A 22,994-nucleotide genomic window follows, 5' to 3' on the forward strand; every position below is an offset into this window, starting at 1 on the left:
TGGTTGAGAGTCCGCCTGCCGATGCAGGGGACACGGGTTCGTGCCCCGGTCCGGGAGGATCCCGCATGCCGCGGAGCGGCTGGGCCCGTGAGCCATGGCCGCTGAGCCTGCGCGTCCGGAGCCTGTGCTCCGCAACGGGAGAGGCCACAGCGGTGAGAAGCCCGCGTACCGCAAAAAAAAAAAGAAAGAACTACAGAACCATGCTCTGTTTTAACATGAAGCTTCATAAAAAATGAACATTTAGATTACACTGTTGGAAGTTTTCCCACTTTATGACCTATGTATAACAATCTGTGTGGCGCTGGGATGGCTCACAAAATGTATCTGGGAGAAGGAACCCCTAGTGACCTCCTAGTGCCTGGCACGTGGTAGGGGCTCTACTCGTATCCGTGGACCCAACGAGTGATATAGAGAACAGCTATTTTTTTTATATATAATTTATTATTTTTATTTCTTTCTTTATTTTTGCCTGCGTTGGGTCTTTGTTGCTGAGTGCAGGCTTTCTCTAGTTGCAGCGAGCCGGGGCTACTCTTCGTTGTGGTGTGTGGGTTTCTCATTGCAGTGGCTTCTCTTGTTGCGGAGCACAGGCTATAGGCACACGGGCCTCAGTAGTTCGTGGGCTCAGTAGCTGTGGCTCACGGGCTCTAGAACTCAGGCTCAGTCGTTGCAGCGCACGGGCTTAGTGGCTCCGCGGCATGTGGGATCTTCACGGACCAGGGCTCGAACCTGTGTCCCCTGCATTGGCAGGCAGATTCTTAACCACTGTGCCACCAGGGAAGCCCCAGAGAAGCCCCAGAGAACAGCTATTGATCTCGTATCTCAGGCAGGGGCCTCCCAACTGGCCTCATTCTTTCACGTTCCGTCCTTCTTTCCCTCCAGTATCTCTAGTCCACCCTCTACATCCACAGAGCAGATCCCCTGGTTAAAAGCCTCCAGGGCTTTCCACAGTTTATAAGCCCAAACTCCTTAGCCTGATACGGCCTGAGTCTCCCTCTCCATCTCCCTGCTTTCTCCAGGCCACGCCCTAGGTCTGTGGCTTTCTGAGCTGTTTGCCATTTGCTGAAAATGACATGGCTTTGTTTTGTTTTGTTTTTTTTGGCCGCGCCATGCGGCATCTTAGTTCCCCAACCAGGGATTAAACCCGTGCCCCCGTAGTGGAAGCGCAAAGTCTTAACCACCGGACCACCAGGGAAGTCCCGACATGGGTTTTTATGTCTGAGAATCTTTGTAATTTTCACTGTGATTTCTTCTTTGTCCTGTGAATTGTTAGAAGTGTGCTGCATGATTTCTAAACTTTGGGAGATTTCTAGAGATCTGTTATTGATTTCTAATTTAATTCCACTTTGTGAGAGAACACACCCTAAGTGAATTCAATCCTCTGCTATGTGTTGAGACACACTTGGTGGCCCGGCATGTGATCTATGTAGGTAAATGCCCTATATGCACCTGAAAAGAATATGTGTTCTACAGTTTGGGGGTGCGTGCTTTACATCTGTTGGTTAGATCGTTTGTTAGTTGTAGTCAAATTCTCTATGACCTTAATTATTTTTCATCTGCTTGTTCTCTGATTGTGGTGTTTTTTATTTTTCCTTTTAGCTCTTCAACATTTGCTTTCTAAATAGATAGATATCATGTTGGTTCTGTTTCTTTTCTGGAGAATTCTGACCAATACAGGGTCTGGACTGAGTAGAAAGACACTTCTGCTCATTTTGCAAAGAATGTGTTTTTTGCAGTTTGAAGTGAGAATTCTCTCGTTCAGTTCCAGTTTTTTTTTTTGTTGTTGTTGTTGTTTTAATGTTTCTCTATAAAACAGGCTGATCCTTGAGGCTCCAAACCTGCTGGACATTTCCTGCAAAAACAAAGACAGCTCTGCTCAGTGCAAGTTGACATTTCCATATTCAACCCAATTTCAGTTTTCAAGTTATAAAAAAAAAAATCCTGTTGCTAACTGGGCTGCAGGTTCAGCATGAATTATGGAAATATAATCTCCTCTCTTCTAAAAACTAGAAGAGAAAGCACAGGTTCAGATTTGGCACGAAGAATTGTCCAAGAATGAGCAGAGAAGACAAAGAGGGGTGTGTTCAGAATGGCTCAGCCTTGTCCCCAGGGAATGAATTATTTGGAAGACAAGGTCAGTCTTTGCAACAAAGGAGAACACTTTAGGCAATGATTCAGAAGTGTTGCTTCCATGTTGCACTACTCCGACATGAACTTTGGAAAAATGTGAGACTTTTCCCTGTTCTCGTTGCCTGAACAGGCCGAAGCAAGCTGAGACTGAATGATCTTTAGTTCTAAAAATAATACCGACTTGGATCTCTAAGCTGATTCTCTCCATAGGACATCAGAAACCATGCTGGGGGCGAGGGCAAAATACTGGGCAGACAGAGCCGAGCGCGCTGGGAGTGACCCTTCCCAGCTTCAGCAAGGGCAGTGGTAGAGAGCAGCTGCCCTGCCGGCCGCTGGAAAGTCTGAAATGGAATCCAGCATAGAGTCTCAGTAGGATAGAACCTCTTCTGTCATGGGGTTTTCAGGAACTCTTGGTGGAGGCCTTTGGAGGCATTTCAGGGTATCACCAATACCCATACCTCGTTGAAGACTCTGATTCAAGGTGAGACCATAGTGCCTCCTAGTACCTTCTAGAGTCTGCCAAACAGGAGATGTCTCCTCGCCCGTATCTCCAGATTTACAGCAGCACACTGGCAAGGTAGGCTCATAGGGAAAGACATGGAAGGAGGAAAAAGGCCACGGGGAGTCGGGGCTGAGAAGATAGAAGGTTAAACATTAAGGAGACAGGTTACAACAAATCATGGACCAAAATAATTCAGAAAGTTGTAAGGTTCCTGGCTCAAGTGACCTAAGTGTGTCAGGTTCAAGGGGATCCAGGCTCTCTAATAGCTAAAACCCCCACATAATACAAATATCCAAAAATAGCTTTCGTCCATCCATAAATGGGAACACTATGTGATCACTTAGTGCCCCAGCTACACCAACTCACTGTCAGCAGTGAGACGCTGCAGCGTGTGTAGATGAGTGTTATCTCGGGAGCCAGGCTCTTGGAGGCCACTCTTAACAGCTGTGTGATCCCGAGCAAACAATTATGTCTCCCTTTGCCTCAGTTTTCTCCCCTGTAAAGTGGGGGTAATAATAATTAGTGAGTTAATACATGTCAAACCGAACAACGTCTGGCACGTATGAGCTATTAGGTGAAGGGAGATGGGAAATGTTTATACATATTTATTAGGTCAGAGGCAATCAGGAAAACAAACCACGTTCTTTCTTTCTTTTTTTTTTTTTTTGGCTGCGCCTAGCAGCTTGTGGGATCTTAGTTCCCTGACCAGGCATTGAACCCTCGCCCTCCGCAGCGAAAGCGCAGAGGCCTAACCACTGGACTGCCAGGGAATTCCCAACACATTCATTATTTTAACAAAGAATTTAATATAAAGAATTGGTTAAATGGGTATTGCAAGATAGAAGCGGCAGAAAGCCGACACTGGGAGACCACAGGAAGCAGCTACCCCACCCCCATGAATGGGGAACCAAGAGGACAGGTTGGGATTATGGGATTCTAGAAGCCTGGAGGAGGGGTCCCACGGAGATGCCACTCGGATCTCCGGCGAGGAGGCACTGCCCAGCTGGTGCGGTACCTCTGAGAGGCACAGAGGCAGGTTCTGGGAGCGCAGGGACACTGGGGCCTGGAGCCAGATGTCACCATTGCCAGGGTGATGCTCGGGTGACCAAGCAGAGCAGACAGGAAGCAGCGGCCCTTTCTCCCCTTCCAGCCGTGCGGGCCCCACTAGCGCCCCTGGCGGCAGAGGCTGGAAGGGAGCGGCCGCAGAGGAGAAACGGGCTTCGCAGAGTCCCAGCAGCATCGCGGAGCTGCGTGTGGTCCCCACTCGAAGCACTGCCCCTCCTCTCCTTCCCCACAGCCTCAGGACAGCGGATTGGAGGAGGAAGAGGGTGGGGTGCTCAAGGCCAGAGGTTTAGAGGCAAGCCTGAATGACAGCGTGGCCACAAGAGGGAGAAAGCAGGGCAGGCTGGCATGTGGGGTTTAGCATTGGAGAAGGGGTGGTGGTCCGGTCGCGACCGCGAGAGCCGGGGATGAGGTCAAACGTGGATGAAGATCATTCTAGGTCGGAGAGAGATTATGGCAGGCGTCCAACTCCCAGAACCTAATGTTTACGCGTTCTCAGAACTTGGAGCCAAGAAGATGGTGAGCGGGGAACAGAGACGTCAGGAGTGGGCAACAGCAGAGGGGGTGTTCAGAGTGGTGAGCCCGGTAGCAGAGGGTCAGAACAGGGAGGGCTTTGCAGGAGGAAGAGAGGTGTTCTGGAGGCCGCCTGAGGAGCTGGTAGGACTACACCAGTGGGGGTGCAGGAGGCAGGGCTCCATCGCCCATGAAGGGGCAGCTCTGGAGTCAGACAGACCTGGACTCAGTCCTTTTCTGCTGGTTCACCTGGGGGAGTCCGTCAACCTGTACCTACGTTTCTTCATCTGTGGAACGGTGATCACAATATTACCTGCCTGGGGGTGGTGGTGAGGACTAAATGAGATGATGCATGTGTGACAAGGTGGAGGGAGGTGCCTGGCAGGATCTTTCCTGCTTTCCAAGAATTGCCGGAGCCTACTGCCAAGAATTAAAATGCACCCCACATTCTACGTTCAGAGAACTACCAGCCGGGAGCTGGCTGGGAGATGCCATGCAGCACTGACTCTTTCAATCCTGTGTGTAATCCAGCATGTGGCTGGCCTTTATCTGGTCCCTGGGAGGTCACCTCTAAATCCTTGGAATTTCCTGAGAGATAGGAGGGTCAGTTATTCATGGTGGGCCCCTCCAATTCTATCTGATAGTTTAGGATAAACCACGTGATATTATCTCAACCTCTGGGGAAGGAAGGGGAGCTAGAGATTGAGTTCAATCAATGGTCAATGACTTAATCGATTGTGCCTACATAATGAAACCCTCTAGACACCCAAGCTCGGTGAGCTTCCTTGGTTGGCAGTGCTCTGCCAACAGGGTAACGTGTCCCTGAGGATGCCAGAAGCTTCAAGTTTGGTACCTCCCCACCCTACGACCTCACCGTAGGTGTCTCTCCCTGTGGCTGGTTCAGATTTGCATCCTTTTGCTAGCATTAAACTGTAATAGCAAGTACAGCGCTTTCCTGAGTTCTGTGAGCCATTCTAGAGAATTATTGAACCTGAGGGGGTAGTGGGAACCCCCGAATTTGTAGCCAGCTGGTCAAAAGTGAGTGTGGCCAGGGGACCCCCAAACTTGCTGCTGGTGCCTGGACAGTCTTGTGGAGGATGGTGGGCTTACCCTGTGAAGTTTGGCCCAACCATGGGTAGTCGGTGTCATGGCATCCTGCCTCAAGAAAAAGGGAGAGAGGAAGGGTGAGAGGCTGCTTCTTCATGAAGACCGGCTTTTCTGGAAACCAGGTGTGGGGGGGGGGTTGGGGACACAGTGGAGCCACTGTAAAGTGTGTGGGACAGTAGAGAGGAACATCTTGTCTCCCACTTGGCTGTCCGCTTGGCCGTGGGCTGGTGGATCTGCCCTGGGGCTCCTGAAGTTTGGACAGTGCCCAGAGGAGCTGGCATGGTGGGCAGTCAGCCAGGAGGCAAAGGACTGGATCCACCCATCCCCTCAGAAGATGGGTGCAACCCCACAGCCCCAGAGTCGGATCCAGAGTGTGGATGGAATTGCAGATTCTGGGATTTGGGATTGGGGAACCTCCTCAGAGCAATAAATATGGCATGAGGCCACCTCCAAAGGTCAGCAAGAATGTGGAACCAGGGGAGCCCCTTGGGAGAGAGTCCCCGCTGGCAGTCCTGTGGGGCGCCCACTTGTCCACACCAAGTCTAAGGAGCGCTGGTTCTCGGCCAGGGCAAGGTTGCTCCCAGGGGACATTGGCAATGACTGGAGACATTTTTGGTTGCACAACTTGGGAAGTACTCCTGGCATCTAGTGGGCGGAGGCCAGGGATATTGCTAAACAATGCACAGGACAGGTCCCCACAACAGAGGATAATCCAGCCCCCAGTGTCAATAGTGCTGAGGATGAGAAACCCTGCTCCAGAGAATGAGTTGGGTCAGCAGTAAAGACCCAGGGCACAGGACAGCCACATCACCGCCCCCAACTAGTCACCGCAGGAAACACATCTGTTTTCTATTTCTCTCCCCTCCGCCTCAACCTCACGAAGTAAGCACAGAGCAGTGGGCGGCTTGTGAGAGATAGGCCTTGTCCCTGCTTCAGTGCTGGAGCCTGTGCTTGAGATAAGTTTCACTTTCTTTCTTTCTTTTTTTTTTTTTTTTTTGGCCATGCCAACGGCTTGCGGTACCAGGTAATCAAACCCGGGGCCCCTGTAGTGAAAGTGCTGGGTCCTAACCCCTGGACCACCAGGGAATTCCCAAGTTTGAGTTCCTAAATGGACCAGTCTTAAACTCCCAAGTGGGGCTGCCTTAATAACAAAAAAAAGTGACTGGATCAGTGGAATCAGATTGAGGTGCCTTAATGGGGAGTCTTTCAGCCAGTAACAAAGGGGGTTTGGACAGAGCACAGCTGGCGGTGGTTACTGGAAACAAACAAACAATCAACCTTTTCTCAATGGGCACTTCAACAAGACAAGTCTTCCTAATGAAACGGGCTAAGTGTATGCATTGCTCAGCACAGTGTCTGGCACAAAATAAGAGCGTGATGAATGTCAGCACTTGTATTAAGAAGGAAGTGGAAAAGCAGCAGCTTCCGGGGGTAGAGAGAAGGCTTAAGGACGAACGCCGTCAGGCAGGGTAGCTGGTTTCAGTTAAAGCAAGGAGACCCAAGGAAGCTGGGGCATTGATCAACACGGCGCTGGGGTTCCTGAAAATATATTTGAAGGAATCTTGTTCTTAAGCTACAAACTAGTTTCCTTAAGGGTGAAGCAGTTCCCTAAATTTGTCCCAATTCTCAATTCCTAAGGTAAGTAACTGAGAGCCCCTAAATATGGCCTCCATCAGTCCCTCCTCCCCGACCATGGGGGAAGGACCCTGGTTCCATTCCCTGGAATCTGGGCTGGCCTTAGTGACTTGCTTGAGCTGTGGAATGTGGCACAAGTGATGGCCTGGGACTTCCAAAACCAGGGCGTGAGAAGCCACACAGCTTCCGCTGGGTGTCCTGGAATGATGCTCTTGAGACCTTCCCTCTGGGAACGTAGCTGCCATGTCACATGGAGAGTCCACACAGGCACTCTGGCGGACAGCCCCAGCTGAACCAGCTGACAGCCTGCCTCAATGGTCCCACGGGAGGGACCCATCTCAGATGTTCAGCCCACTGACGTTGTAATCACATGAGTCCCCAAGTGAGAACCACCTGACTGAGCCCAATCAACCCACGATGGACCCAATAAATTATTGCTTCAAGCCACTACATCTTAGGGTGGTTTCTCACTCGGAAACAGATAATTAGAACACTTCCCTAGGGAGTCAAGTACTTGAAAGGTTTCTGAAGAAACATATGGTGCTTTCTTGGATGAAAACTTACTTGTCTTTCTAGTGATTGTCCAAGAAGGGTTTGCACAAGTGGGATATCTGGGCTGGTGGAAAGATACAGGTCAAACACCATTCCAAGCCCAAGTAGCCTAGGCACAGTGCCAGCTCACAAGCTGGGTAACCCTTGACACGAAAGCATTCCAGCTGCCCCTGCACCCCCCTCCCCGTCCTCCCCCACCTGCCCATTTCTTCCTCCTGTCACTCCTTTCCCATTCTTTCGTAAATTTTATTTTATTTATTTATTTATTTTTTTGCAGTACGCGGGCCTCTCACTGTTGTGGCCTCTCCCGTTGCGGAGCACAGGCTACAGATGCGCAGGCTCAGTGGCCATGGCTCACGGGCCTAACCGCTCCGTGGCACGTGGGATCTTCCCAGACCGGGGCACAAACCCGTGTCCCCTGCATCGGCAGGTAGACTCTCAACCACTGCGCCACCAGGGAAGCCCCTTCCGTAAATTTTAAACCACTATTCCACACAACCACCATAGAAACACAGGTTCTTAGAAATCTGACCTATATCATGAAGGTACAGTGTGATGAGGTGGAGGGGGCAGGAACTTCCAAGGCTGACCCTCAGGGTGAGAGTCCTCATGGTGGGAAGGTAACTGCATCTGCCTTTCAGGGAAGGTCGAATCCCCCTGGTAATTAAATACCAATTCAATATTAAGAAAGAGCATTTTCAAAATTGTGTTACTCTCCAACAGGGAAATAAGATTTAATTGAGTTTTTTTAAATTCACAAGAGCATCTGCTTTGACACACCTAGTGGGAGTGACTGTAATAACTGCAGAGCCTCCCCTCCCCCCATTTTCCTGGAGCCTGGGTGGTAGCCAGCTTTGTCACTATTCCCACATTCCCAAGCCAGTGTCTGGGAGGATGTGGGGAGAGGCTGTAATAGTATGTGTCATTTCTGTAGTATGCCTGACTCATTTCCAGACGTGAAATAGTCAGTGGGACCATGACAATTCATGATCCTCCTGAATAAGAAAGCTTTTTGTGGCAGTTACAGAATCTCTGGGAGGCCTTTGAGTTTGCCTGCCTGCTTGGAAAACAGGCTTCAGATCTTCCTTTTATGCTAAGTCAGTAGTTCCCACATTTGTCTGCATATTTTTTTATTTATCTATTTTTAATCTTTAAATTTTTTGGCCTCGCTGCACAGGATGTGGGATCCCCGACCAGGGATCAAACCTGCGTTCCCTGTATTGGAAGCACAGAGTCTTAACTGCTGGACTGCCAGGGAAGCCCTGTCTGCATATTAGAATCACTTCAGAGCTTTGAAGAACTCTGAAGCTGGGGCCACACTGCAGACCAGTTAAATCACAATCTCTGGGGGTGGGACCCAGGTATCTGTAGTACTGAAGCTCCACCGGGGGGTTCCAATGTGCTGGCTAGTTTGGGAGCCCAGGTAGGTGCCAAATGACCCAGAAAGGAGATGGGTCCATCAGCTGATCCCGTGGCTATTGCCAGCTGCCTCCTGCTGTCCTTTAGGAATATCCCGAGGCCAAACCCACTTAGAGCCCTCAGCCCTTACCACGTCTGAGCCATTTGGAAGAGCCTTCACAAATAAAAAGGGCTGGATTTAAAATTTTTCCATCTCTAATGTATTTTCACTTTGTTTAAATTTTAAGTATTTCTTCCCAAATATAAAAATACACTGCATGAGTGGTTATCTTGTGCGGGGCGGCGAGTGGCTGGGAGGGCGCACCAGGGGTTTCTAGGATGTGCTCTTTTATTAATGCAGGTGTGTTAGTGCATAAATTCATAGTTTATGATCTGTGTGCTTTCCTGTATATATTTATACTTCAATAAAAACTCCACACAGCAAAGTGCTTCAGTTATACATACACACACACACACACACACACACACACACACATATACACATTCTTAAAAAAAAACAAACCTCACACATATTGCATAACTATGGAGGGAAATACAGAGAAATGAAAAGAAAATAACAGTGACCAAAGATCGGCATTTAAAAAAAAAAAAAAAAGATCGGCATTTAGGGCCCCCGCAAGGTGACACTACTTTTGAGACAAGATAAATCCCTCCAAATAATGCCACCAAAGCACTGGCAGCCACCCCTCACCCCCGAGAGAAGAGGGAAGGAGCCTCTGAATGGTTCCATGAGGCTGACATTACTGGACTCCGAAAAATTTAGTGACAAGGAGAAAGATTCTCTCTTTGATCTAATCGGGCTCATCTGAGCCCTCTTCTGACTAGGTCTCAAACCCTGGGCTTCTGTGTCCTGCTTTGCAGAGTCCAGTTCTAGCAAGAATCCTGCCAAGTCAGTTTAGCCAAAAACCCCCATCCTCCATGTCTGGTCACCTTCAATATCTGTTGAGGTTCCCCATCCTCCACCACCCTGGGGTGATGTCTGAGCCCCCTGGCCTGCCTTTGGCAAGTTCAGGTAGGTCGGTTTAGCGAAAATCTCCCCTTTCCCCTGATGTTTCCTCTCAGTAATCTTCCATCCACTGACCCCGATCTGCTCCCTGGCTACACATTCCCACCTTTCCTTATATTCACAGTTGAGCCCAATCTCTACTCCCTCCCCCACCGCTTCAAGACCCCAGGGAGTGGTCCCTGCCCCCATCAAGATGGTCCTGAAGAAGTCCTCCTTCCCCTTCTTTAACAAATGTCTGGAAAAATATCTACCACCACCCAAATCAGAATTTCAACTGCATCCTTAGAAATGGACTTTTTGTGCATCACAAAAGAATGATCCTGAAAGGGTCACGGCTGGTTCAAGTCCCTCATTGAATAAAAATCAAATAAAATTTGGGAATTCCCTGGAGGTCCAATGGTTAGGACTCTGCACCTTTATTGCCGAGGGCGCAGGTTCAATTCCTGGTCAGGGAACTAAGATCCCGCAAGCCAAGGCGTGGCCAAATTAAGAAAAAAGGAATAAATAAATAAAGTAAATGAACATTTAAAAAAAAATTCGGATGAATGCACATAACATAAAATAAACAAGTCAGTGGCACGTAGCACATTCACAATGTTGTGTAACCGTGACCTCTAACTAGTTCCAAAACAAAACCCATAATAAAACCATCACCCTAAAATAAAATCACTCAAAATACAGCCCACATCCATTAAGCAGTGTCTCCCCATACCCCGGCCAACCACCAGCCTGCTTTCTGTCTACCTATTCTGGACGTTTCCTTTAAATGGAATCACACAATATGTGGCCTTTTGTATATGGCTTCTGTCACTCCTTTCACATAATGTTCATGGTTCATCCACACCGTAGCACAGATCAGGACTTCCTTACTTTTTACGGCCAGATGCTATTCCTGAGGATGGATATGCCACATTTCTTTTACCCATTCCTCTGTTGATGGACACTTGGGTTGTTTCTACCTTTCGGTTATTGTGAATAGACCTGCTATGAACATTCGTGTACAAGTTTTTGTGTGGACACATGTTCTCAGTTCTCTTGGGTAAGTACCCAGGAGTGAAACTGCTGGGTCATGCAGTAACTCTATGTTTAACTTTTTGAGGAACCTTGCGTCTCTCCTTTTTTTTGGGGGGGCCCTGCCACGTGGCATGCGGGATCTTAGCTCCCCAACCAGGGATAGACCCCGCACACCCTGCAGTGGAAGCTCAGAGTCTTTAACCACTGGATTGCCAGGGAAGTCCCAAGCCTCTCCTTTCTAAAAGATATTTTTCAGGAATTCCCTGACGGTTCAGTGCTTAGGACTCCACGCTTTCACTGCCGAGGTCTCGGGATCCCACAAGCCATGTGGCTCAGCCCAAAAGAAAAAAAACAAGATATTTTTCTTGGGGGTAGGGAGGAGGTTCAGTTAGGAATTTGGAATTAACAGATACACACCACTATATATAAAATAGAAAAACAAAGACCTACTGTATAGCACAGGGAACTATATTCAATATCTTGTAATAACCTATAATGGAAAAGACTCTGAAAAAGAATATAGGTATATGGATAACTGAATCGCTATACACCTGAAACTAATACAACATTGTAAATCAACTATACTTCAATAAAAAAAAATTTTAAGATATTTTTCTCAAGGGCTGGTGGGTATTCCAGATTTGTCTTCCACATCTCTTAGGACCATTTCTTCACGGGCGACCTGCTAGTCATTGTTAAGTACACACAGATATCCAAGTCTTGGTTTAGAATTAGAATTAGGCTTCTGCTATTCCACTCAGGGTCCTCAGCATTTCAGAAATGCCTGAGACCTCAGAGACCTGGTCTTCAGTGTCCTGGGATTTGCTTGTCTCCGGGCCGCCACTCAGCCTCTCCCCAGCCTGTGTGGCTCCTGCACCACTAATGGCTGCAAATCGGGGTAACAGATGCACCCCTGAGGACTCAACACACCTCTCCCCTTAGGATAACACTTACCCCTGCCAAGAGATGAAGGCGGCAGATCCGATTCCACGCTAAACATATTTTGCAGTTAGACTGTCTTCCCTCCTTAAGTGCTCAAAGTTCTCAGTCTGAGAACCGAGTGGTCACAGATACTTGTCACATGGCAACTGGAACCTCAGCTTAAAATGATAGGATCCTTAAAAAAAAAAAAAAAAAGACAGGATCCTTGTGCTTGTTTGCAAATACCAAGTTCTGATGCTATGGATTTTTCTAGGTCATGCCGAGTCAGGAAGATGGATTTGTCCTTCTAACTCTGCATCAGAGCCGTCTGTCTGTCCCTCCCTCCCCGGACCCATCAGCCTGCTGCACGGAGCCAGGAGGAGGTGGGGTGTTGGACTGTGCCCTTCCTGGGCTCTGCACCACTGCAGCAGCCACCTGGCACCCAGATAGGGCTCCCTCCCCTGGATCCGCCAGAGGGATGCGGTTGGGAGAGCAGCCCACAAGCATTTCTCTCGAGGACTTCTGTGTACAGAACCGCAACGACTGCAGCTCTAGGAAGGAGACAGCAAGAGCAAAGAAAGGATATGTTCTTCAGCCCCCACCTATACGCTCCTCACAGCTCAGGAGCGCTCTCCAAGCCCATTCCCTCTTTTGTTTGTTTTTTAAACATAATTTCACTCTTTAGTCTGTAGGCTTTGACAGGTAATCACTAGGTTCCCCATTCTGTTTTGAAACGGGGAGTTTCAGAGGAGGCTGCTAGGATCATCTGATGGTGCCTTGAAGGAGAAATGACATCTCAACTCATTTTCAAGATGCCGGTCACGTTGCTGTGGTCAGTGCTTTCGGGCAATGAGCAAAAAGAACAACGAGCCGCTTTTGGAAATGGTTCTCCTGTCGGATCAGCACAGCATCACTCCCTTGGCTGCACAAAGCCTTGGGGGCACACGTGTGGAATGAAGTTACGGTGTCCCTTGCCCCGGGCCCCTCTCCTCGACCCCTGTCCAGCCCATCCTGTATATTCATTACTTAAACTACCAAGGTTGTGTCTGAAAAGAATCGGAAGGGTTTGACCTTCAGGAGGCCAGCCTCCAGGAAGGGGGAATTTCTATTCTCAGGATGTGGATAATAAGCCTCGGGCAGGCAAGCCCACTCCAGCCTCCCTCTCTGCAGCTTGGCAAAGAAGCGCGCCGGCCCCTCTTTTGCCTCCAACAAATTGGCTTCTGTGGAGGAGGCCTGAGTGGCTGCACCGTTTGGATAAAAGACGAGAGAGGGACGCATCCCCAGGTGGCCACCAGGGGCCAGCAGGGCGCCTCGAAAGGGCGTTCCCAAGGCAGAGTGAGCATCTCCGGAGGGGGTGAGCTAGGACTTCACCTTTGCTCGGAGGAAGGGATCCATCCGCAGGTACCAGGAAACCACCCTAGATCATTAGCGCTAACGCAGTGTCCAGCCCGCTGTCTGTTTGCTTTGGGAACAACCCAAGGACATAGCTTAGCTTCAGAGAGATGTGAAAGTGGAAAACATTGCACAACAAAAAGCCCCCGGAAAACTGTGACACACCCATCCCCTCGGCCTGGACGCCAGGCTACTCCCAGATAAAAGCGGCTCGGCTCTCCTGCTGCCCGACCAACTGTAGAGGGGCCAGGCCCCTCTTCCCGCTTCCCAGAAGTTCTCCTTTTGGGAAGCACCCAAAGCAGTTTGACACGTGGCTGATGGCTTCTCTTCCCTTGAATGAGAACGTTCACCAGTTACACAGTGTCTCCGAACCAGTATAAGCCAGTATAAACGAGTAAGTGATTACAAAGCACAGGTGGGTGGGGTGGGGACTGGCTGCAGCCTCAGAAGGGGATCGTCTCTCCCCTCACAAGTATCCAGGATGGGGGATAGGGCGCTGGAGACCAGGCCAGAGCCCACGCTGGGCCCAAACCAGAGCTGGTGTCAGCGGGAGCCTGTGGAAGGTTCCTAGCCACGGTTCTCCATGTGGCTGGCCTGGTCCAGACTTACCACAGAGGACAGAAGTAGCTGGACTGTCGGGTCACATGACAGGAGCTGAGCGGACCGCACATGTTGTGTAATACCCAGCAGGCTGCGCCCTGTGGTAAGCCCTTCCTGCCAGGCTGGAAATGGATGGGCTGGTCTGCTCCCCACCCCTTCCTCAGGTGAAAAGTCCTTTGCAAACCTATAATTACTCTATTTAGTGAAGATGTCAATTTCTCTCTTGGGTAATTTGTTTTTTCCCTCCTGGGTAATTTCAAAAAATGGAGGGGCTTCCCTGGTGGCGCAGTGGTTGAGAGTCCGCCTGCCGATGCAGGGGACACGGGTTCGTGCCCCGGTCCGGGAAGATCCCACGTGCCGCGGAGCGGCTGGGCCCGTGAGCCATGGCCGCTGGGCCTGTGCGTCCGGAGCCTGTGCTCCACAACGGGAGAGGCCACAACAGTGAGAGGCCCACGTACAGCAAAAAAAAAAAAAAAAAAAAAAAAAAAATGGAAACCAGCTTTCTTTGCAGGGGCCTCTGCCGGATGAGTCAAAGACCAAAAGGTCTACAGAATCAGGTGTCGATGACCTCAGCAAGAGTGTTTTCGGTCCCACCACGACAAATGCTAATCTGGGGGAAACTAAGTTCCTGGTATGTGTTCAGTTGGTAGCACTGGGGAGGTAAGGAATGCTAGAACGAAGGTTCTGTAGCCAAGTAAGGACACGGTTCCCAGAGTTTTCCTACCCAGCTGTGGTTAGCAAAATAACAGCCCCCCAAAGACGGCTGCGTCATAATCCTTGGGACCCATGAATATGTTACCTTATATGGCAAAAGGGATTTTGCAGACGCTATTAAGTTACGGCTCTTGAATGGGGAGATGATCCTGGGTTAGCCAGGTGGGGCCAATGTCATCACAAAGACAGGAGACCCTGTAAGAGGGAGGGAGAAAGGTCAAAGTCAGAGATGTGACAGCAGAAGCAGAAGTCAGACAGAGACCTGAAGATGCTGTGCTGCCGCCTTCGGAGGTGAAGGAGGGGGTCCTGAACCGAGGAATGCAGGTCTCTAGAAGCTAGAGCAGGAAGACAGCACAGCCCCGTCAATCCGTTTTAAACTTCTGACCTTCAGTACTGCAGGATAATAAAGTGGTGCAGCGACAGGAACCCGGTGCACTAACACAAAACTCAGCTTTGTTCTTCCGAGGCCTGGGGAATAAACGCACCTGCTCAGGATGCCAGAGATGCCATAAGCCAAGGTATGAGGTAAGATCTGAAAGTCAAGGTAGCCGGGGCAGTGTGCAAGCCTGGGCAAAGCCACCAGGCAGCCAGCGCAGATATAAACAATTCCTCCCAACAGCGGAGGCGGGCAGGTCCAGCTCCCAGACACCTTTCCTGCGACACCCACACGAGCGTGCCCTGTTGTCCTCTTTGGGGACACCTAGTATTGTTAGATTTTTTTAGTTTAAAATGGATACCTCCATTCACACTAGAGTCCTGATAACTTATTGGTTTTCCCTCCCAGAGTAATTTGCGTTCGAAAAAGAACATGCCCGACAGAAGAGAAGGCAGACCCTAAAAGAACACATCTCAGCCAGACCTTTCACAAGGGAAGAGGGCCGTGTGACGATGAGGGCAGAGTCTGGGTGATGCCATGTACAGGTCAAGGAACACCAAAGTTTGCTAGGCAACCACCAGAGCGAGTAGAGCAGCCTGGGACAGACTCCCCCTCACAGCCCTCCAAAGGAACCGACCCTACCAACATCCTCATCTTGGATTTCTTGAGAACAGTGACACAGTAAATTTCTGTTAAGCCACCCAGTTTGTGGTACCTTGTTGCGATGAGCCCAGGAAACTAATACAAATGCCTTCAGATGCCGGGCAAGCATCTGAAATGAGTGAAGCGGGTGAGGCTCGCAGGCTTCCACGGGGAGGGCTGTGCCCGCGAATTCCCCTGAAAGGGATGTGTCCCTCTCAGCAGGCCTGCGGGTGGGGGGGTGTGGCAGGCAGAGCCCAGAGGCCCAGAAGAGACTTTGGTTCCCAGCCCTGGCGAGGACACCCGTGAGGAGAAGTAGGCCACGCAAGAGGTCGAGTTAGGCTCCCTCCACCACACCCAGGGTGGCTGAACCGCCGCAGGGACAGAAACCCGTAACATTCCCTGCAAGAAGCCAAGAATCTTGTGTGACCGGTCTGCTCTCCTGGATATCCATGTGTGGCACACTCCTCAAGGCCTGGCACGGTCACCAGGATCTCAGAATGGAAAACCACATCTGGGGCTGTCCCAGAACACAAGTCTTAAAAACAGTTTGCAGGACATCCCTGCAAACTGCGGTCCGGTGGTTAAGACCCCACGCTTCCAAAGCAGGGGACACGGGTTCGATCCCTGGTCGGGGGGCTAAGATCCCACATGCCGCGCGGCGCGGCTAAAACAACAACAACCAAAACCAACCAAACACAAAAATACATTAAAAAAACAACAACAACACAGTTTGCAGGGCTGGATACCTCCCTTCCCCTGCCCTTGCAGCCTCCCAGGCAGAAAGGACTTGAGGTCAAGGGAGGCCTCGAGGTCCTCCAGTTCAACTTGGGAGCTGAAAACCTCAGGAACAGGTGAGATGACAGGAAGCCTCTCCTAATAAAAGCAAGTCATTTGCAGTCTGGCGGCCTTGGCTCCAAGTTTCCAGAGAGCCGGGCCAGGCCCCGTGAATGCCTGCTTTCTTTCTCTGAAGAAGAAAAAAAAAGGGGGTTCTCAGGTGTGTCCACCTGGGAAGGCTGCCCTCAAGGAGGAAGGAGGGTGGCTGGGGGAGATGGAAAGGCAGTCTCTTTCACCTGGGAGACAGGTGTTACCTGCGGGTTGGCGATCAGCACAGATCAAGCCTGACTCCAGAGGCCCTTGGCCACAGCAGCTAGTTGCTTAATCAGAACCTGGATGATGAAGCCTGGAGAGGGCTTCGGGTTGCTTCCTCTTTCCCAGGGAGACCCAGCAGCTGGGTTACTGGGGCAGCTCTGTGGCAAGCAACCCACCGGGCCGACAGATACTCAGAGATCAGCTAGAAGCCTGGGGTCAGCTGGGCCTCTCAGCCTGGGGGTTGGGACCTGTGTTTGCTTCTCAGCTCTGTCGGGAACTGGTTCCGTGGCTTAGGCGAGACCCTTCACCTCTCAGGGTTTCAGTTCCCCGTTATCAAAGGGGCAAAGCATCTTGCTTTTGCTCAATCTTGTCTCTTGGGCCAGGGACGCTGATGAGTGTTTCTGGAGATGAAATAAAGCTCTTTAGAGAGGGGCTGGAGGGCGGTGTGGGCCTGGAGGGAGGCAGCCTGGAGGGGGGAGGTGACGGACAAGAATGAGGAGGGCAGAGCAGGGACCGTGGGGGTGGGGGCGGGGGCGAGGCCGCTGGGAGGACAGAGCAGCCATTGTGCAGACTGGAACCGGGGCCAGAGGGCTCGGCCCTTCACCTCCCTCCCGCTGGGCCCCCGGAGGCCGGATAATGAACCCAGCAGGCTGCTCCGCCTCCCTCGTCGCTCGGTTTCCAGTCAACCCCGCCCCCGTCCGGCCCCACGACCCCAAGGGCTCCAGCCCGGGGCGCTGGGAGGCGGAGGGACCCAGTGGCAGGTGGGCTTTCTCCCTGCGGACTCCTGCACAGCCAGGTCTTCCTTTCCCGAGGGCCTCAGTTTCCCACCAGACTCCAAGGTTTAAGGCAGCGGCTTTTCAGGACTGATGGAAGTGCCCTCCCCAGCGGGGGAGAAGGGGGAGGCTGCCCTGGCGGTCTCCGCAGCACCCTCCCTCCAAGACTGAGATCTCGGGGAGCACCCCGCCCGCGTCCCGCGTCTTCTAGGCGCCAAAGCCCCGACTTTGACCGGAGTCCTGGCAGGAGGAGAAGGCAGGCGAAGGGGGAGGAGAGGGATCGAGCCCCGGCTCCCGCAAGGAGCCCCCTCCTCCCGCAGGCGCTTGAGTCTCCGCGTCGCGTGACCGCGGCACTGCGGCTGCAGCGCCGCGCTCCCCTCCTGGCGCCGGATTCCTGGGGGTTGCGGGTGGGGGCCTGTAGGTTCAAGATCAGACCTCAGCGGACACCCGCCGCGGCCCTGCGAGAGGGCGATGCCGCCCCGCCCCCGCTTCCTCGCCCGGTTCCTAGTTTCGCATGGTTTCTCGACCCGTGAAAGCGTCGCTGAGTCACCTTCCCGGAACACGCTCGGGACGCTCAGGACCCAGCCAGGGCTGCCCGGGGGCCACGCAGGACGGAGGTGGCCACCACCCGGACGCGTGCCAGGCCAACGCGTCCCAGCCTGCGCCTCCCCTCTACGTGGGGACACTTGGGCCCCGCCCTCCTCCCCTCCCAGGTGTTGGGAAACGGGGCCGGGCCGCCTGGGTCCTCTGTAAGAGATGCGGCGGAGGCGCGCCCGAGTTACCGGGGCCGCAGAGACCTGCCTCTTCTCGACTTGAGGCGATGGGAAGAGAGTTGTGAGCGGGTGTCGGTGGGGGCAGGTGTGGGCGCGTGAGCACTTTGCAGCCTGGGCCTGTACCACCTCAGCCTCCTACAGCGGTTTGGTTTTTCCTAACTTTGGCCCTACCTGGTCAGGTCGCCAAGTCCGCCTTGGTAACTTCCTCCTCTGGGTCGCCGCCAACAGCCCCCCAGGGAGTTTACTCGAGTTGGTCGCGGACAAGTTCAGGTCAGACACTTACTTGCCGGTGATATGTTTATCACACAAGCACCGATACACGAGTCCTGGGCCCGTTTGCATCTTCCCACTGAGCCAGTGGAGGCGGCGGAGGACACGCCCCCGACGCTTGGCTGCCCAATGCGGATGGGGACCCCTAGGCCTGTTTACACCGCCGAGCTCCTCTCGGGTGCGTGGGCCTGGATCGCCCGCTGCGGAGCAGCTTCTCTGGCCTAGGCGAGCCTCGACGTTGTCCTCTGTGAAAAAGATCCAACTTTTGAGGTTCTTGACAAGGATCCCCCCTCTGGACCGCATCCCCCCGCGCAGGTCGCCAGCCTTCCCCGGGACCGCTCGCCTGGCTGCCTCAGGCTCGGTGGCTGCGCTGCAGAGCTGCCTGGTCGGGAGGCTAAAGATAACTCTGGGGGAGAACTGGAGCGGCTGGAGAGACGCCCCGGCACGGAGCGGGGGGCACCCGGCGGGATCTGGGCCTCGAAATCCGGGTGGGATGGGGCGGAGCGCGCGAAGCGGGCGCTGCTTGCCCGGAGCAGGGAGCGGGGCCAGTTCTGCCAGGAGACTCCGGGGCGGAAGGTCGCAGCGTCCAGGGACAGCCGAGGGTCTGCCCGGAGCCCTGAGCCACGTGTGCCCGGAGTCCCACCCGGGGGCCGCTCCGACTTTGGGCGCCGAGGCGAGATCGCGTGAGGCCCGTGCCTCGGCCTGCGCTGCGCGTTCACCGTCGCGCGCCCGGGACGCTGCGCTCGCGGCGCGCCGCTCGTGGCCGGGCCTGGGGCTCCGCGCCTCGCCAACGGCCTCCGCCTCGCCTGCCGGGCTGCGGCGCCGCCTTCCGCCGGTCGCCTACTCCCAGCGTCCCGGGACCCAGGCAAAGGGCTGCGCGTGGCCGAGCCGTGGGCGCTGACCGTGCGGGGGGCGGCGCGGTGAGGCCGGGGACAGGCGGGCTCCAGCTATGCAGGGCGCGGGGTCCTCCCCCGCAAACGCGGGGAGCGCGGGGCGTGGCCAGGCCCGGGGGCGAGGCACAGGTCCCTCCCCGAAGTTGAGACAAAAGTTTGAGGCTGGAGACAGCGAGGCCGTGCGGTCAGCGTTTGCCCGGCGCTCCAGTTGTCCCTCAGATGCGAGGCTGAGCCAGGGACGAGCTGCGTTCAGCCCTAGGCCACTGTGGGGAACGGAGGTGGCGCTTCCCCAGCAAAGCGGACCGACTGGGTAGGGCTGGCCGCCCGCCCTGTCCTCTCGCCGTGCGTGGCTCCTGGGCGGTCGGGGGAACTGCCGTGCACCGCATGGCCTCCGCGCCCACTCGGCTACGGCCGAGGGAGGCGGCGGCTGGCGGGCGGGCTCCGGCTCAGCTCTTGCGCGACTCCGGCGCTGCTCCCACGAGCGCTGCGCGCGGCGCCGCAGAGCCTGGTCCTTAGAGGCGCGCGCGGCGACTCCGGCCGCTCCGGAGCTCAGGGTAGAGGACACGGCGACCCGGCTGTTTCGGGGCGGGGATCGCTCGCCCCGAACTTCGCGCCCTGCGATGTCCACTCACGTTCTGGGATTTTCACGCAACTGGACTCCCCTCCTCCTGGCAGCGCCCAGGGGGTGAGGACCTGATCCCCCGGAGAGAGCCACGGGGCTCTGAATCATCGTCGGGCCGGAACCCGAGGCCCCAGGAAAGAAAGCCCCTCAGGAAGAGACCCTTTGCCTCTGGGGGTGGGAGCTCAGTTCTAGGACGGGAGCGCCCTTGGTGGCACTGGACCTCGGCTCTCAGGACCTCTCGGAAAACTAGGCGATGCCGGAGGCGCGGCTCCCCGCGCGTGGTCCCAGGACCTAGCAGGGCGCCCCCCACCTCAGGGGGCCGCTGCGGACTCCACCAGCGGTGTCTCCTCTCCCCCAGATCCGGCAACCGCAGGGAATGACGCGGGTGCCCCTACAGCCCCGGCTCCGGGCGGGGAGGGCGAGCCCCACAGCCGGCACCGAGACGCCCGCCTGGGCAGGACCGATAAGGAGCTGAAGGCAGGAGCCGCCGCCGCAGACAGCGCCCCGACAGCGCCGGGGACCCCCTGGCAGCGGGGGCCACGGGTCGAGGTTATGGATGCAGGTTTGTGGGGGCCTGGCGGGGAAGGCCTGTGGGGGGATCCCTTCTCTCTCGAGAGAGAGGGAGGTTGGCCCGAGTCAGGTGAACAAAAGAGGCTGGGGACGCCCGAGAGAAGCACTTTTCCCGACGAGACCGGAAGCGGGCCGAGCCTGAGCCAAGCCAAGCTGGCCGGGTGAGGAGCGCGGGGCTGCCGCTGGAGCTCCCCACCGCTGGAGGCCGCTGCCTCTGGTCAGACTCTGTTGGATCAGTTACCCGTGGGTTTCAGGCACAGCGTTTCCACCCCAGTCCCCCTGCTGTGATCGTCAGCCCCCTAGTGGCCGGTTCGGGTTTGTCTTTACAGCGGGCGGCTCCCGGAACCCGCTCCCGAGGCCCTGCCGAGTGCTGGTGCTGTTAAATCCGCGCGGGGGCAAGGGCAAAGCCCTGCAGCTCTTCCGGAGCCACGTGCAGCCCCTGCTGGCCCAGGCCGATGTCTCCTTCACGCTGACGCTCACTGGTGAGTGTTTCCCCGCGGGGCTGCAGGGAGCATCCCCAGACAGGGACCCCCCACCCCCCACCGCAGCCCCCGCCGTGATAGCCGCGCTGGTCTCTCCGCAGAGCGGCGGAACCACGCCCGGGAGCTGGTGCGGGCGGAGGACCTGAGACGTTGGGACGCGCTGGTGGTCATGTCTGGAGACGGGTTGATGCATGAGGTGAGGCCCGCACCGGGAGGCTGGGCCTGGGTCGTGGGGGTGGGGTGCTTCCCAGGCTGAGGCCACCTGCGCTCCAACAGGTGGTGAACGGGCTCATGGAGCGGCCTGACTGGGAGACCGCCATCCAGAAGCCCCTGTGTAGCCTCCCAGCCGGCTCTGGCAATGCACTGGCCGCTTCTGTGAACCATTATGCCGGGTGAGAGCCCAGGGCCACAGTGGCCCTCTGTTTCCCCTTAGTGCCGCCCTACTGCCAGGCTTTCTTTTGTAAGTTACCATGCCCAGGGGTAACTTCCATGCCCTCTTCTCTGGAGCCTCGGCCCCTCCGTCTGGGGCCCTCTCCGTGACTCCAGCTGCTGCCTCCACCTGCTCCATCTGTCACTCCTGCCAACTCCCTAGGGACTCAGTGTCACTTCGCCCGCCCCAACTCCCCAGGAGGAGGAAGGGGAGGACGTGTGAGGGCTCCTGCCCGCCCCATCTGACTTCTCCCTCTGCAGCTTCGAGCAGGTGACCAATGAAGACCTCCTGACCAACTGCACCCGGCTGCTGTGCCACCGGCTGCTGGCGCCCATGGATCTGCTGTCCCTGCAGACAGCCTCCGGGCAGCGCCTCTTCTCCGTGCTCAGCCTGGCTTGGGGTTTCATCGCTGACGTGGATCTGGAGAGTGAGAAGTTTCGGCGCCTGGGTGAGATGCGCTTCACTCTGGGCACCTTCCTGCGCCTGGCGGCCCTGCGCACCTACCAGGGCTCCCTGGCCTACCTCCCTGTAGAAACGGTGGTCTCCAAGATGCCCCCCTGCCCCGCTCGGGACCAGCAGGCCCAGCAGGGCCCTGTGGACGCCCACCTGGTGCCCCTGGAGGAGGCAGTGCCCTCTCACTGGACGGTGGTGCCGGAGCAGGACTTCGTGCTGGTGCTGGCGCTGCTGCACTCACACCTGGGCAGTGAGATGTTTGCTGCACCCATGGGCCGCTGTGCGGCCGGCGCTATGCATTTGTTCTACGTGCGGGCAGGTGTGTCTCGGGCCACACTGCTGCGCCTCTTCCTGGCCATGGAGAAAGGCAGGCACATGGAGTGTGACTGTCCCCACTTGGTGTACGTGCCCGTGGTTGCTTTCCGCCTGGAACCCAAGGACAGGAAGGGTGTGTTTGCTGTGGACGGGGAACTGATGATCAGTGAGGCTGTGCAGGGCCAGGTGCACCCAAACTACTTCTGGATGGTCAGTGGCTGCAGGGAGTCCCCACCCTCTCTGGAGCCACAGGCCTCACCCAGCTGGAGGCCACCTCCAGCGGAGCACTTATGACTCCGCGGGCCTTGCCGTGCCTTAGTCTGTCTACTTGGTTTACTCTGAGCTTAGGCCCCTCCCTCCCACCCCAGGGACTGGAGGGCCTGTCCACAGCTCACGTGGCCGGTCGGGAGGAGGAGGAAGACTCCTGGAGAAGGCTGGGAAGGATGGCTCTGCCCACCAAAGGCCAGGATGAGGTGCTGGGCTAGGAGCGTGGAGGCCACCGTGTTTGGTTTTGGGAGCCCCGGGAGCCCCACCCCCTGAATCAAATCCAAATAAAGCAACTTTCCCAGCCTACTGGTCTTATCCTAGGGGTTGGGGAGAGTGGGGTCTTGCTTCTTCCAGGGCTCTAGAATTTAACATGATGCCCAACGGTCCCTCCTGGATGGGGCAGTGCACATGCTACTGGCCCCTGGGAAGTCATTTTGGTGGTGGGCACAGGATCAGAGCTGGTCCCGGCTGCTTT

General features: G+C 54.8%; 1 protein-coding gene and 1 long non-coding RNA gene across 7 annotated transcripts; one reads left to right on the top strand and one right to left on the bottom strand.

Annotated features, from left to right (window-relative positions):
• Positions 1-261: 261 nt before the first annotated feature.
• On the bottom strand, positions 262-19,240 carry LOC138842477 (uncharacterized). The gene is made up of 4 exons (XR_011377080.1): positions 14,650-19,240; positions 11,892-12,054; positions 2,634-2,758; positions 262-1,849 (listed from the first exon to the last, which is right to left on the bottom strand). It is a non-coding gene; the product is annotated as an uncharacterized lncRNA (long non-coding RNA).
• Positions 18,402-22,841, top strand: SPHK1 (sphingosine kinase 1). 6 transcript variants are annotated; one of them, XM_030837765.3, is made up of 6 exons: positions 18,402-18,802; positions 20,361-20,564; positions 20,902-21,054; positions 21,156-21,250; positions 21,331-21,446; positions 21,745-22,840. In XM_030837765.3, the coding sequence occupies exons 2-6, from the start codon at positions 20,555-20,557 to the stop codon at positions 22,544-22,546; spliced, it is 1,176 nt and encodes a 391-aa protein (XP_030693625.1). In that variant the 5' UTR covers positions 18,402-18,802; positions 20,361-20,554; the 3' UTR covers positions 22,547-22,840. The 6 variants fall into 6 exon arrangements, with proteins under 6 accessions (XP_030693625.1, XP_030693626.1, XP_069900605.1 ...); XM_030837766.3 differs by having other exon boundaries at positions 18,402-18,757; XM_070044504.1 differs by lacking the exon at positions 18,402-18,802 and adding an exon at positions 18,844-18,975.
• The last annotated feature ends 153 nt before the right edge of the window (positions 22,842-22,994 follow it).

The sequence above is a fragment of the Globicephala melas genome, chromosome 20 (assembly GCF_963455315.2).
Source record: "Globicephala melas chromosome 20, mGloMel1.2, whole genome shotgun sequence".
Lineage (NCBI taxonomy): Eukaryota > Metazoa > Chordata > Mammalia > Artiodactyla > Delphinidae > Globicephala > Globicephala melas.

Coding starts and splice junctions, on each gene's coding strand:
- SPHK1 (XM_030837767.3), top strand. CDS start 20,001: ATGTCCACTCACGTTCTGGGATTTTCACGCAACTGGACTCCCCTCCTC. Junction 21,055..21,155: donor CTTCACGCTGACGCTCACTG/GTGAGTGTTTCC, acceptor GTCTCTCCGCAG/AGCGGCGGAACCACGCCCGG. Junction 21,251..21,330: donor GAGACGGGTTGATGCATGAG/GTGAGGCCCGCA, acceptor GCGCTCCAACAG/GTGGTGAACGGGCTCATGGA.